This window comes from Saccoglossus kowalevskii, chromosome 15 (assembly GCF_978046115.1).
Source record: "Saccoglossus kowalevskii chromosome 15, keSacKowa6.1, whole genome shotgun sequence".
NCBI lineage: Eukaryota > Metazoa > Hemichordata > Enteropneusta > Harrimaniidae > Saccoglossus > Saccoglossus kowalevskii.
This window is the reverse complement of record NC_140655.1, coordinates 27,978,720-27,994,629: the sequence shown is the minus strand read 5'-3', so window position 1 is coordinate 27,994,629 and position 15,910 is coordinate 27,978,720. Positions and strand designations below refer to the sequence as shown.

Genomic DNA, 15,910 nt, shown 5'->3' with positions numbered 1-15,910 from the left:
CAACACCACTCTTAGTGCACATATTTACTGTAGTAAATTTATTTTGTTAGTCCCAGTTTTTTCACGCAAGAAAAATGTCAACTCACAATGATACATGCCATGTTATGGTAGGTTCCATACAACTCAAAATCCTTTCGTGACACCAATCCCAATAGATGTATTCAAATATTACCGGGATTACACGACTTCAGAAACAAATTTGAAAAGATGAAATAAGTGATTTATTTACTATACAAAACAAAATACAATCAATATAGACAAACATGCACACACAGTTCATTTTTGTAAATCCACTTTACAATGATAAAAATAAATTACTCTAATTTGTACAGGATCTTAATTTATATTAAACTTTGCATTTTTTATTTTAAAAATCATTCAGTGAAGAGAATTTGGAGGTTACTTTAATAAATTACATATAAAAGTATAAAAAAAGAAACCCAGAATTACCATTAGATGTACAGTATTATGTATGTAAAATTTATCACAACTAATAATATTTGGTATTCATGGTTTAGCGTGAATGTTTGAAAAATAATTTATTTGACATGCGTTGTATACGTCTCATGGGACCCATATGAATGTGATGTGTCATGACAAATACTACTCTTTAAACTAAATATTTTGTAGAATTAATGATATTCATTAGTTTGACGGGATAGGAGAAATTCTCAACACATTCACTAGATATCCAGAGGTCATCTTACTGTGATATTCAAAATTATTGCATGCTTTTGATTTTCAGTGCAGATTTTGAATATTAACAAGTGAATTTACATAAATATCACATCACATCACAGCATAGCATAGCAGCATGCTCCAAAAGGCAATCAGGACAGCATGGCAACAACATGCTCCAAAGTGCAACAAAATGTCTGAATAAAATCATCATACATAAAAAACATTCGCTGAATATTTCTATTAATTCTTTTTCAATCTAAAAATATTTTGTATATTCAGCATTATACATATATTTACATATGGTATATTTAACACCAACGGAACAAATAAGGTCACTAATACCAATATCAGCATTTATATAACAAGAATTACTGTACCGTGTAACAGTAAATTGTCACTGCTGGAAAGTTTTGGCCGACATGAGAATGTTGACTTTAAGAGAGGGGTCTTGACATGATTTGAATTCACCCATTATGTGTTGTATGTTCTGTAGTTTGCCACATTTGCTGAATTAGAACCCCCAATTTGTTCACTGCTATGAAATTTCATAATTTCCCATGTGTGTTACGCCTAAATATTTTTCTAAAAGCAAATGTCATATGTTAAATCAATAGTCACCATCATCATGCAGTATATATGCTTGAATCACACGTAAACAAATAATGTATTATACATGTGTGGCATGGGGCCCACATAACAAACAAGACATGGCCTGAGGACTGGTCGATTAAATCCAATTATCGATGAGCATTTTCACATATCTTCGGCATCTGTTTGACAATTGTAAGTTTCGGGATAAGTGAATAGTGATGAAGACCAATCTAGTGGAGATAATTGTTACAGCGGTGACAGACTTCGATAATAACCAAGCTCAGTTGATAAATCTTCAATATATTGCCCACTGGAATTCTGAAACACAAAGCAACATTTGCAATAAATGTGTGAATGTTAACACAAATTTTTGGAGTTGAGAATAAAAAAAAGAACCATGATATTTGTATTTGCAGGCTCACATTATTTATACAATCCCAGGAAGCCAGACATGTTCTTGTATTACATATTTGCTCTTAGTCTATGAGTAGCACATGATATTAGTCTATAATCAAAATAGTTGCGTTCACGCACAGCTCCTTAGCAAGGGCTAAGAGATCAAATTCCTTAGCCCGTGCTAAGAAAACGTGTGTGAACGCTTAGCACGGGCTAAGGAATGCTAAGTACAGGTTAAATCTGATCCGAATTTAAGACGCGGTCTAGACCCTTAGCACGGGCTAACGAAGTATGCACGAACGCTTAGCCCAGGGCTAAGCGCCCTCTGCGGCGACTTTTGGGTGTGAAAATTGTCCCATGTTCGTATCCTCGGGGGCTGAGCTACGTCACAAGGCGTTTCATGTTGCTAAGACGCGCTTCACTGTACATGCATTTCTATGGGCTCTGGGCGCGCTGCTGTGGAACGCCGTTCAAGCCGGTGAAAATTCGAGAAAACAACACAAACTCAACCTTGAAGTAATCCTGAACAACCAAATTTATATATGTTACACACTTAGGGCTAATCTTGTTACACTGTTCAGGGGACCCTCAACAACCATCCCAAAGTACCGTTTTCTGTGAGTTTTGGCCTTTGTTTTCACCACGAGGGTTGCCAGGCGATAGAAAATGCCCGAATGTCCGCCCCCGAGGATAACCATAGATCTAAGGTCTATGGTATAACGACTCTATTCCACCAGTCATTACTCCGGGCTCGCTTCCACACTGATCGGGTCGCTGTAGTAGAGCGTACAGCAGCTCCAATTGTAGACAAAATAAATTTGGTTTGCTGTCTACGACATGCATTAATGAAACTCTGTATTCTGTTACGCCCGTTGTATACTGTTTCTGTGCATCCAAATAAGTTGGGTCCGTCTTCTCTCGCGTTCCTGTGCACGTTGCGAACGAAATTAGAACTTCGCGCGTGTCATCCATTTTTGTTGTAAATAGCGGCTTACCAAAGGTCACCGACTAATGGCACCCCTTAGCCCGTGCTAACGACTGGCCCTCCCTGTGCGTGGACGCAATTGGGTCTAGCCGAAATGCAAATATGCTAGATAAGCCTAAATCAGCTTAAATCTTAGTCCGTACTTCGTGTAACGTGAACACAACTAAAATGACATATTACAATGATTTAGCATACAATACATGCATGCTTTTATCAAAGATGCGCTTCTAATAGAGTAAATATGGTACATGTTGCACTTGTTTGTCATGATTGTTGCACAGACAAAAAAGTAAATAAATATTTTACATAATTTGATGCATTTCCCCCACATTTATAAGTGCAGTCGCGGCATAACAGCTCACTAATAATGTTAATTTGTCGACTCAAAGCAAGCGTTTTTGACCAAAGCAAATTTATATATGGGTGCTTATATTGTTTGGCAGTTTCTGAGAAATCATCTACGGGCAAAAGTCCGGATGCCGAGACAGGCACAAAACGCAGCACCATCATATTAGCTTATTGGACCTATGGTTGGTTAATAGTGTTAAAAAATGATGCAACTGGGATGTTAGCAAAACTTCAATTTCCAAAAAGTTTGATGTCCCTAATAATGTTTGCTTAAAAATGTTACTTTTTTAAAATATTTGTGTGCCAGACGACATTTATGGACATTGAAATCAGTGCTGTCTCTTCTAGATTTTTTTGGCTGAGGCTGCAATTGCAAGTGCATGTGTGCAAACCATTCTCCCAAACCTAACATCGTGAGGCAAAAACGCTAACTACTGTACCATTCCCCAAGGTTTGCGTATACAGTTGTCAAATTACGGTACATACCATTAATCTTTCCATTTTTTGTTCCAAATATTTTGATCGATCTCTTTCTGCTTGTAGCTGATTTGCAATATGATGATATTCTGACTTGTCTTCCATTGTGGACGATTCTATGTACCGAAGTTTTTTAGATGGGGTTCTACTTGCCTACAATTTGAAAACAAACCATTTGGGTTATAAAAGGTTGCAGATAAGGTCCTTGCAATTTGTGTAAACCTATGTACAATTAACACGGCCTGCTTGAGATGTGGCCTGCTCAAAGCAGGGACGTAGCCTGCTCCAGATACAGGGAGGTGATCTGCTCCAGGTACAGGGAGGTGACCTGCTTCAGGTACAGGGAGACGACCTGCTCCAGGTACAGGGAGGCGACCTGCTCCAGATACAGGGACGTATAGCCTGCTCCAGATACAGGGAGGTGATCTGCTCCAGATACAGGGAGGCGACCTGCCCTAGATACAGGGAGGTGACCTGCCCTAGATACAGGGAGGTGACCTGCTCCAGATACAGGGAGACGACCATAGGGAAGATAAGTGCAAACCTAGTATGTTACTCTCGTAAAATAAAGTTTAATGGTTTTGAGTTTAATGATGTTTAAGATAGACTTCCAAATATGCTCAAAATATGGATAATAAATTCATTTTCATACAAGATTTGCTGATATTAGGAATTCAATTTTAGGTAGGGTAGGGTAATTGGATACACACATACTGGGACATTTGGTCATATCAAGAATGGTTGCAGCAAACTAAAAATCACTAACCATACAAATTCGTCACAGAAAAATGTTGCTGATGAAAGACAACTTACTCTTAACAACTCTCTTGCTTTTTGTGCAGTGTCTTGCACTCTCAGCTTTTCCTGCATTAGTTGTTCCTGTGTTTCCATGGTAGCCCTCTCCAAGGCTGCTTGGCTCTTTTTGGATCTTTTCAACTCAGTTTGCAGGTTTTCAAATTTGTTTTTAAACCACTCATGAGCATCTTCTAGATTTTGAGAAATCTGTGGTTGCAACAAAAAGTGTTAACATTATTAAAATTGATTTCCCACATCACTTTCAGAGAAAGCTAAAAACATAAAATATGTTCAAATGATGACGTTATTGATAAAACTACCCAATTTTTGTTTTACTGTTTGGGGAGTTTTATCTTATAACGCAACTGACTACTAGGGTAAAACAAAGTCCCCTAACTCAGTGAGTGTATGCTAACAAATTGAGCTTAATTTAAGAAGCTGCTTAAATTCATATTTGGAGTTGCAAGTTACAAGCAATGGGAAGTTATACCGGATTCTGCCGTAAATTCGCCCAGGGCCGTTAAACGGCAGTTCGGGTTATTAAAAAAAAAAATTGGGACCAAGAAACCGCCCAGGGCAATTTTTCGGCAGTTTTTTTAAGGTGTTATTTTAATCTTTTCTGATGCCTTAAAGTTTCGCTGTAGTCATTGACGCCTGTTCAAGAGTACTGATGTTTATTGCGACTAGCACGAATAGGTAAGCTTCGTTTCGACAATGAGCTGTTATCGCTATAAACAATGTTAAATTATACTTCAAATGCTCAGTTTATCTTTGGAAAACAACTAATTTTTTTATTTAAAAACAAATCATGTCGCTTTTCCATCAAAATCCAAGCCAAAAGATCGTACAACAACATTGGCAAAACTCTTCCGTGCTGCGTTCAATAACATTAACATATTTAAATGAGCTATGGTATTTTGAACACGTTGGCATCATCCATCGTTTTCATTGGTTAATTATCGATTTGACCTGTCAGGTCAAAGAACGCAGTCTCAGGGCAAACATGGCGGATATTCATTTCTACAGCATCAAGCGTTGAAAATGCGATCGGAATCATTCGCTTACGATGGAGCAAGTTGAAATTTATTTGCATTTCATAACAATTCAACAAATTTATTTTTTGCACGTTATTATAATCATTACTAGGTAATAATCAACAGTTGTAAAACGCAGCATGACCGGATTGCGATATCGCGATCACTTGCTACTAAGCAATGCAGTTGCAGTTCGTTTTTTATTTGAAACGTCTTTTACTAATAAAATGAAACAAAATAATTGTATTTGGCGCACGAGGTTTGTTAATGTGATTTTTTTGGAGAAAAGATGCGCAGTCTACTTTTTAATCCAGCAAGAAAAAAATGTATAAAATTTTACACTAGCTTTGTTTTGGGTGGTCCAACTGCCGGCGTTGAAAATCGGTGTAGGTGGATTTTTCAATGAAAATAAGCCCCCTAAAAATATTTGATGATAATTTTTTGAAAACCCGGTATATATAAACAGCAAATGAAAATTTGGCTTGTGTGAGGTCAACATTTGATTGTGTGTATATTGATGAGGGGATGGTACCGCGTACAAGTGGGACTGCACTGTTAAGGGTACCAAATTTGGAAAAGACATAAAAATATCCCTAAATACTGTATTTTATTACATATGTACTGCAGTTTATTTTGATTCGTCCCTGAAATCAAAATCGGTATTTCCACAACCCATATGCAAATGAGGTCTAAGAGCAAACAAAGTAGTCCCTTCATGAGTACCGTTTTTGGAAATAAACAATATTTAGAAGTACGATATTTTCCCCTTTGGGTACATGAATATACTTGCCGAGTGAAATGAAATTTGAACAACAGAAATGGTACTTTTAAGCAGTCACTTATTTTGAGTCAAACTAATTTGCATATCACCCATGCAATAATGTTTTCGGTATTTTCACGGTCGATATGCAAATGAACATGATATTTCCATTGGCTACCGAACTATTTTTATTTTGTGAACACATTTTCGTTCGTTCAGCAACATTTTTGGCATGTCAGGTGTACATCACATAAAATACTACGATTGGGAGAACTTAATGTATGTTGATCACCTGGAAATTAAGTTATATAAACCTTGAAGGGCTCTGGAAAGACCCACCCACAGTAAAATCAGCGATTACTATAGAGCCGCAACTGTTGAACATCAAGATACCAGGAGGTTTCTGCTGGCGACGTTGCAGCGTTACTGAGTTCCAAATAAAGATTATTAGCGCCAAATGAGCAACATTTTAACCGGTAACCAAGACTCATTCAATCCACGACCAGCAAGCAATATCACAAAAGAGGTTGTAGCTTGCAGCTCAGCGACGACCGCTGTCGACGAAAGTCATCCCGTCTGTGGAGTACCGCAGTTGCACGGCATGTTTGCCAATGCAAAATTCTGTGGAGCAACTTTTAACTTCAACATAAACTGTGTATCATAATCGTCCAGTTCAAGTTCTGGCTCTGTCGTGGCCCCAACTAAACGTTCATGAGTAATTTATTCGGACAGTGATTCAGATTAGACGTATGATTATTTTATTTCCACGCAGACATTGACACGCGTTCTACATGTACACTGTCACGCGCTGCTAGGGCGTAACACTGTCTAGGAACATATTAATGGGCAATGGGGTTCCCGATCTAAATTCCATTCGATTTGTTGCACGTTCTTTCTTTAATATGAAATAATCAAATATGGAACATATGTAATAATAACAGAACCCCACACCCTCCCCGTGGCTTTCGTTGCGTATGCAAGTTATTTTCACTCGAGATGCGGTATATTCTGCTGTACTTTCACTCGCTTCGCTCGTCAAAGTATGGCCGCAGGATACACCGCATCACTCATGAAAATAACTTCCACACGCAACGAAAGCCACGGGGAGGGTGTGGGGTTCTGTCATATTATGCAAGAGTTCCAAGACTCTAATGGGGATTTAGGATTGAAAAATTAGTTACCCCACATTTTGTTTGAAGTCTTGGGTGACATCAAGTCACTGATTTGCACATACAACTGTAGGATTCTATGATGACTGAAGATGAACTGTTTGATATTAATCCAATAATGGATGTGATGCATTTAAATTATGATTATCCAGACATAAAACCAAATTTTCAAGCAGACAGGCATTCCACTTTTTGAAAAGGTACAAAATTTCATTTGACTTTCAAAATTTCTACAAACTTGTCTAATTTTCAGTGAAAATAACTAGTAAATTAAAAAATAACCACAAGTAATAAAAAGCAAAAAAAAGAACAATAATTGTGAGTCTGTAGTTAAAGACTGATAAAGTTTTTATCCAAGCACTTATGGCTATTTGGTTTGTCCGTATAGGACAAGTATTTTATGCATGTTATCACTGAGTCTGAAAAAATATTACATTAAAACTCAAACAGCAATGCATGATGGGCTTTATTGTAATAAATTGTCGATAAATGACACAATACGACAGCTTTCTATCAGTATAACTTAGTAAAATATAACTTTTGCCTAGGTTACTGCAAATCAACTAAATTTTACTGTCAAGACAACTCTAAGAAAACAATAAAACAAACAGAGCCTCTCCATGATGTACACATTACCTGAATTGATTCATTGTTTGCTTCCAACAATTTATCTTGCGTCTGAGTTTTAACTTCTTCTAAAGCCTCCGCCTTTTTTTTAAGAGCTTTATATTTTTTATAAATTTCTTCTTTCTTTGCCCTTTCCTTCTCCGTGATTTTTTCTTGTTTTCTAAAGTTGAAAATATTAATATGTGAATACAGTATGGTCTGAGTGCAACTGAACACTGAACCAAGTTGGTTTAAAACTAGCTTAGCTTGTTTTCAAAATTACTACATATCCTAATTACTGGTATGTAGAGTAATCTTTCTAAATATATCTCAAATTAGTAACAGGTAAACATTTCAAATACTGTAGAATACTTTATTTTCGCTTGGAATTTATTTTCGCTATTTTCGCTGAAGGGATGTTTCCGTGAAAATAAAATCCAGTGAATATACTTTTTTTCCTACATTTCACATTAAACTCATCAAAAATCAGTGAAAATAAATTCCACACAAAACGCCCAAAAAGACCTTTTCAGCGAAAATTAATTCCAGTGAAAATAAAGTATTCCACAGTAATAAGTTGAAACTATTGATTACAATGATACTTACTTTAACCTTTACACCACCAGTCTTGTTTATAGTCTGCACTTTCCTTTAATTTTTTGAGTGAAAACTAACTCAAATTTTGTCTGTTGGCTCCAAAATTAGGGTTCATTTCCAGAAATATCAAACCAATATGAGAAAAAAGTGCAGAAAAATTTTGAGGAGAAAGTCTGGTGGTGGTGATAAGGTTAAAAACAAATTATGAATAGACAAAAGCCAGCTTGGAAGGTAAGTTACGCTTGGAATGCACTGTACTAGCATATGCTATATATAGGTGTGATAGATACACTGTAAGTAGTTTTTGTTATTTATCTAAAGGTATTTGTATTCATGTTAGGGCCAACCAATTTTGTTTCTTGTCTCAGGAAAAAATTATTATAAGCAGTTTTTTTTTTTATAGTATTTTGAACATCTCCCTGTTGAGTGCCTCCATCAATAACCAATATGAATGTATATAACAACATAACCATGTGATGTTTTACATGTAATACTTCATCAACAATATGATTAACGTTTAGCAATTATTAAATACATGCTTTTGAATACATACAAGTAACATATATCTAATATTGTTCATTTTTACTGTTCATTACATTTCTTCCTCCCACTATTTGTTGCCTTAGTTTCCCCGACAAGATTGCGATACTTCAATTGACCTGTTTGAATCAAATACCACTGACATTTTTTTTTCAATCTGTTATTTGAAAATAACAAAATTCTTATCCGCACATCCTAATTTAGTAAATTTCATGCTCTTAACCGTATAAATTGTTGTGAATAATACTAACATGAAATCAACCAGAAAAACCACAGAGGATTTACGTACATATACAAAGTAATATTTAACCATGCACTTTCTATCACTCCCCTTCGAATACCACATTTATTTTCTGACCAAATTTCAGAAAATTTTTGCATGTTTATCTTGCGACAAATTTTGAAGGTTTAATTGCGACAGAAATGTGTGATACACAAATAATATTGAAAGTCCATACCTGCATCTCTCTGATAAATCAAATTGTGACTGGGATAACGTTTTCAGTTCGCCTTGTAGACTTGATATCTGGGATACAAATGTACTGATAGTCTTGGATTGCTGTGTATTTTTCAACATATACTCATTCTTCACCTTCTCTAGCCCTGCAAGTTCACTGCTAATAGACTGTGACATAACTTAAATTTAGTATTATGATCATAATAATCTTATTTCGTAGACGTAAAAATTGACGTACATTGTAGTCTAATATAGTAATAGTTGAAACAAGTCATTGAAAATGACACAGTCCCCGTTAAGTTCCCTTTGTGCTCGTCATATTAAAGCGGAGGGGTTGTCGCGAGCATGTCCTTGAAACTTGAGTTCCAAGTGGCGTATACAACAGATTGTTAATTTACATCAAAACACGTGTTTCGTGTCATAGTAATATGGTCAAAATAAAAACAGTCGTTATTCAGCCATCTTTGATCTGATTATGAAACACACTGATATGTATGATGTGTGTGCCAAATACGAATGAAAATGGTACATAAATTGTGGAAATATTATAGTAGTAAGACCAAAAAGTCAGATGGCTGTCAATCGGCCATCCTTGACCAGATTTTGAAACGAATTGTCATGGACATGCATCCTAACATGTATAAAGTACATGTATGTGCCAAATTTGAATGAAAAATGACAGAGCACGTCCAAGATACTGCATAAAAAAACAAAAACAAGATGCCTGCCAGTCGACCATCTTTGATCCAATTGCAAAATAAATCGTCATGGACATGTATCCTAACATGTATAATCTATGTACCAAGTTTGAATGACAACTGACAAAGCATGTCCAAAATACAACATTTTCAAAAAACAAGATTGCTGCCAGTCGGCCATTTTGAATTGAATCGCTAAACCACTGCATGTGCATATGTCCCACATAAGGTACTAGGCACATGCAAAGAATGAACGGAATCGGTCCACAGGATTCTGAAATATGACGTTGGATAGACTGACACACGGACAGACGGCCACACAGACGGTCGGACAGACAAACTCAGGAACTCACGGACGGTCGGGGACATGTATCCTAACATGTATGATCTATGTACTAAATTTGAATGAAAACTGACAAAGCATGTCCAAAATACGACATTTTCAAAAAATAAGATGGCTGCCAGTCGGCCATCTTTGATCCAATTGTGAAATAAATCATCATGGACATGTATCCTAACATGTATAATCTATGTACCAAGTTTGAATGAAAACTGACAAAGCATGTCCAAAATACAACATTTTCAAAAAACAAGATGGCTGCCAGTCGGCCATTTTGAATCAGATCGCTAAACCACTCCATGTGCATATGTCCCACATAAAGTACTAGGCACATGCAAAGAATGAACAGAATCGGTCCAAGGGATTCTGAGATATGACCCCGGACGGACGCACGGAGACCGAATTATAAGTCCCCGTTTTCGGACTTCGTCCGAACGGGGACTAATAAAACTATGACAATGAGAACAAACTACCAATAAATTTGCCATTTTTGTTTATTGCCCTCAAAAAATTAAATAATTTTTTTGTCATTGCAAATGATATTTGGCCAATTTTGAAGAAATAAAAACAAATTTCAACCAAAAAATACAGAATTTCCCACAACAGTTAATTGTTTATAAGTAAGATACAAAGTATGTGATTTGGTAAAATAGTGAACTTACACAAAAACATAACAAAATGACATGTTTCAAAGTTCAGATTTAAAAAAACAAATGTGACAGAGTTTTATGTGTAAGTAAGAACCAGAGTTCGACAGTATACTGTAAAAATGACTAATTTTCACTGGGTTTAAATTTTGCTAATTTAGCATTTCAGGCATATTCAGTGGGTTTTAAATTCACGGTGTTATCATTTAGATAATGTGTTCTATGCTAAATTTTACATATTCACTGGGTTTTAATTTAGCGCATTTTGCAGTCAGCAAAATAAGCAAAATTAAAACCCAGTGAATAATTAATTCTTTTCCAGTAAACTGTTGAACCTTTTGAAGACTTTTTCAGATAGCACTTTTTAATTTGTCTTCAGTATGTTTTCATGCTACTAAAAAAATTATACATGCACATTTTTTTTTAAATTTGCATTTTCATATCCATAATATTTTTTACCTTCAATTTGTCGCTCATTTCATCGTTATTTTTCTTATTCTTTTGGTAATGTTCCAACTGTGCTTTCAGACTGCGTATCCTTTCTTTCTGTCGATTATTTTGATGTTCCAGTTCGGTAACGCGATGCCTCAGTTCGGTATTAGTTCGGCTCAGGTCAGATACTTTACTCACTGTCTCATCATACGTCTTCTTTAACTGTGCTCAGCAAATCAGAAATTAGAAATATGAATAAATTTACTCACATAAAAACCAAATAAATATACTCATTGAATGTCATTAACAGTTTACTCCATGCGTAGATCTGTGGTAACATTGGGAGTTGGCCAAAATACATAACAAACATCAGTATTTATGACTGAATTTCAAATCCCACATGACACCAATGCATCATGGGTAATGTTGGTGTTATTTTTTAACACTCATACGCCATCAATGCCTTATGGGTTATATATTTTTTTAAACTCACATGACAGCAGTGTATTATGGGTAATGTTGGTGTGTTTTTCAACACACATGCCATCGATGCCTTATGGGTTATATTTTTTTTAAACTCTCACATGAGAGCAATGTATCATGGGTATTATGTGTTTTTGTTTTCATCTCGCATGACAGCAATACGAGAAACAGAGTTACAACTTTACTTTACTTTGATAATGGACTATCTTACCTCGTTCAACTCCCTCTGCACTCTCTTCATTGACGACTCCCTTTGTGTCTTGGTTTGCTCCTTTATGTTGGACAGCCTCTCTTCATAACTGTTTATCTGCTGTTCTACTTGCGCTCGGTCCTGTTCCCTGGATTATTATAGAGAAACACAAGTGTAATTATTAAAAGTATTCAATTAGACACTACTTTGTTGCACTTTCATTTCACGGTGGTGCTTATTTGTGGTTAAATTTGGGCAACTTTGCTTCAAATGGCGCTTATTTCAAGCCATTGTTCCAACTTATTGGTAATATTTTACATTACAGTCTGACACTTAGTCACTGTAGCCTTTATTTTAAATACTAAGTATTTATGACATGTTTCCAGACAATCTAGAAAGTATCATCCTTTAGAAAACATTCACAGTTAACTTTACGATCAAAGGAAAAATAAAACAAGTCATTGTCAATGACACGTCCCCGTTCCGTTCATATTTGAGTGACATATACATTCAAAGCAGATCATGACCGAAATGCACCTGCATATGTACAACACATTGTGCTAAATCTGAACAAAATCCATCCATGCATGACTGAGATCCGGTTCTGGAATTGTGAAAATACGTGATTTTGATGCATTTTCGGCCTTAAAATGGCCATCATTTCGCTATTGTTAAGCAGATCATGAAACAAAGGCACATATCTATTTGTGACATGATGTACCATGTGTGTGTGAAGTTTGAACTTGATCAATCCAGACATGTCTTGGATACGGATCCAGAACTGAATTCTTTAACAAAATGGCCGCCAGTCGGCCATTTCGAACTTGATCCGAAAAAAAAAAAGACGTGCATCAAGGTCCTATTATGTTTAATGTATGTACCAAATTTGAACAAAATCCATCCATGCATAACTGAGATACGGGTCCGGAATGGTGAAAATGTGCGATTTCAATGCATTTTCGGCCTTAAAGCGGCCGCCATTTGGCTATCGTTAATGAGATCATGATACAAATGCACATACATATTTGTGACATGATGTACCTTGTGTGTGTGAAGTTTGAACTCGATCAATCCAAGCATGTCTCGGATACGGATCCAGAACTGAATTCTTTAAAACAAAATGGCCGCCAGTCGGCTATTTCGAACTTGATCCGAAAAAAAAAATGACGTGCATCAAGGTCCTATTATGTTTAATGTATGTACCAAGTTTGAATGAAATCCGTCCATGCATAACTGAGATCCGGGTCAGGAATGGTGAAAATGTGCGATTTCAATGCAGTTTCGGCCTTAAAGCGGCCGCCATTTGGCTATCGTTAATGAGATCATGAAACAAATACACATACATATTTGTGACATGATGTACCTTGTGTGTGTGAAGTTTGAACTTGATCAATCCAGACATGTCTCGGATACGGATCCAGAACTGAATTCTTTAAAACAAAATGGCCGCCAGTCGGCTATTTCGAACTTGATCCGAAAAAAAAAATGACGTGCATCAAGGTCCTATTATGTTTAATGTATGTACCAAATTTGAATGAAATCCGTCCATGCATAACTGAGATCCGGGTCCGGAATGGTGAAAATGTGCGATTTCAATGCATTTTCGGCCTTAAAGCGGCCGCCATTTGGCTATCGTTAATGAGATCATGAAACAAATGCACATACATATTTGTGACATGATGTACCTTGTGTGTGTGAAGTTTGAACTCGATCAATCCAAGCATGTCTCAGATACGGATCCAGAACTGAATTCTTTAAAACAAAATGGCCGCCAGTCGGCCATTTCGAACCCGATCCAAAAAAAAAAATGACGTGCATCAAGGTCCTATTATGTTTAATGTATGTACCAAATTTGAACAAAATCCGTCCATGCATAACTGAGATCCGGGTCCGGAATGGTGAAAATGTGCGATTTTGATGCATTTTCGGCCTTAAAATGGCCGCTATTCGGCTATCGTTAATCGGATCATGAAAAAAATGCATGTGCATATGTCCCATATAATGTGTGATGTATGAGTGAAGTTTGAACTCAATCGGTCCATGCATGTTCGAGATACAGGTGATCACGGACGCACGGACGCACGGAAGCACGGACGCACGGACGCACGGACGCACACAGGGCAAAACATAAGTCCCCGTTTTCGGACTGCGTCCGAACGGGGACTAACAAACACAAATGCATTGCTTAGTAGCAAATGATCACGGTAGCAAAATTTGGTCATGTTGCGTTTCACAGTTACGATTATTACTACATTAAGTAGATGATGAAAGATACTGTGTAGTTATCATCTGATATCACTTGTTCGTAGAGCTAGTTGATACAAGTGACGTCATGGACAAGTTTTTTAGCTCCACTGTCGACTTTGTCGAGCGGAGCTTATCATACGAGTCATTGTCTGTCGTCGTCCGTGTCAATGTTTTATTTTTTCGACTTCTTCTTGAAAACTACAAGCCTGAATGCTTTGATAATTGGTGTATATGTACCTTGGGTAGACCTCTCTTAGATTTGTTCATTTCATGATGATATCTTCAATTTTCTAATTTTGGTGAAAATTTTTGTCATTTTTGGTAAAAAGTGATATTTTCAACTTCTTGTTAAAAACCGCAAGTCCAATTGCTTTGATATTACATACATAGGTACTACAAGTGGACCTGTCTCAGATTTGTTCATTTTGTAATGATATCTTTAATTCTCTAATTTTGGTGAATATTTTTGTCATTTTTGGTAAAAAGTAATATTTTCAACTTCTTGTTGAAAACCGCAAGTCCAATTGCTTTGATATTACATACATAGGTATTACATGTGGACCTTGTTAATTTCGTGGTGATATCTTCAATTACTTAATTTTGATGATTATTTTTGTCATTTTGGTGAAAAGTGATATTTTTGAATTCTTGTTGAAAACAGCAAGGTCCGTTGCTTTGATACAATGTACTATACATATTGTTCATTTTCTAATGATATCTTCTGTTCTTTAATTGAAATGTGCAATGCTAACAGCGAAGCTATCTCAGGTAAGAATTATATTACAAAGATCTTACCGTTGATCTTTTAGCATTCTCAGATGGTAATCTTTTTGCTGAAGTTCATTTTGTAGTTTTTCCACGCTCAATTGCAGTCTGCTATTTGACTGTAGAAGTTCTTCTAACGAGGACGCCATCTTTAAATTGTCCTTCTTTGCGGCATTTACAGCCCGTCTCAACGGTTCAACCTGAATAATGAAAATATAATATATGGTAACAATAACAACCTTTAAGTAAAGAGACTGGAAGGTTAATAGGGTTTAGCAAATATTCTTATTTATAGCATACTTAAATACTGACTTACGCTTACCTCACTGTTTTCCATAGATTCCATATTTAGTAATTTACTTTGTAGGGTCTCCACCTCCTTCTGTAGATCCTGTACGGAATGTTGACCACTACGCCTAAACAAACAAACAAACAAATGTAACTGATGTGTTCCATGTGACATTCAGTAATTGTCTTTCACTTGAATGTTGACCACTACGCCTAAATTAACAAACAAATGTAACTGATGTGTTCCATGTGACATTCAGTACATGTCTTTCACTTGAATGTTGACCACTACGCCTAAATTAACAAACAAATGTAACTGATGTGTTCCATGTGACATTCAGTACATGTCTTTCACTTGAATGTTGACCACTACGCCTAAATTAA

General features: G+C 36.3%; 1 protein-coding gene across 1 annotated transcript in view; it reads right to left on the bottom strand.

Moving 5' to 3' along the window:
* Window positions 1-198: 198 nt before the first annotated feature.
* LOC100368061 (coiled-coil domain-containing protein 150-like) overlaps window positions 199-15,910 on the bottom strand; it is a 46,513-nt gene continuing 30,801 nt past the window's right edge. The window contains exons 16-24 of the mRNA XM_085490666.1: window positions 15,561-15,654; window positions 15,269-15,438; window positions 12,248-12,374; window positions 11,581-11,775; window positions 9,438-9,604; window positions 7,873-8,023; window positions 4,292-4,480; window positions 3,488-3,631; window positions 199-1,590 (exon numbers count right to left, since the gene is read on the bottom strand). Of these exons, the coding sequence (XP_085346792.1) occupies window positions 1,519-1,590; window positions 3,488-3,631; window positions 4,292-4,480; window positions 7,873-8,023; window positions 9,438-9,604; window positions 11,581-11,775; window positions 12,248-12,374; window positions 15,269-15,438; window positions 15,561-15,654 (1,309 nt within the window). The 3' untranslated portion in view covers window positions 199-1,518. The remainder of the gene's footprint in view (window positions 1,591-3,487; window positions 3,632-4,291; window positions 4,481-7,872; window positions 8,024-9,437; window positions 9,605-11,580; window positions 11,776-12,247; window positions 12,375-15,268; window positions 15,439-15,560; window positions 15,655-15,910) is intronic.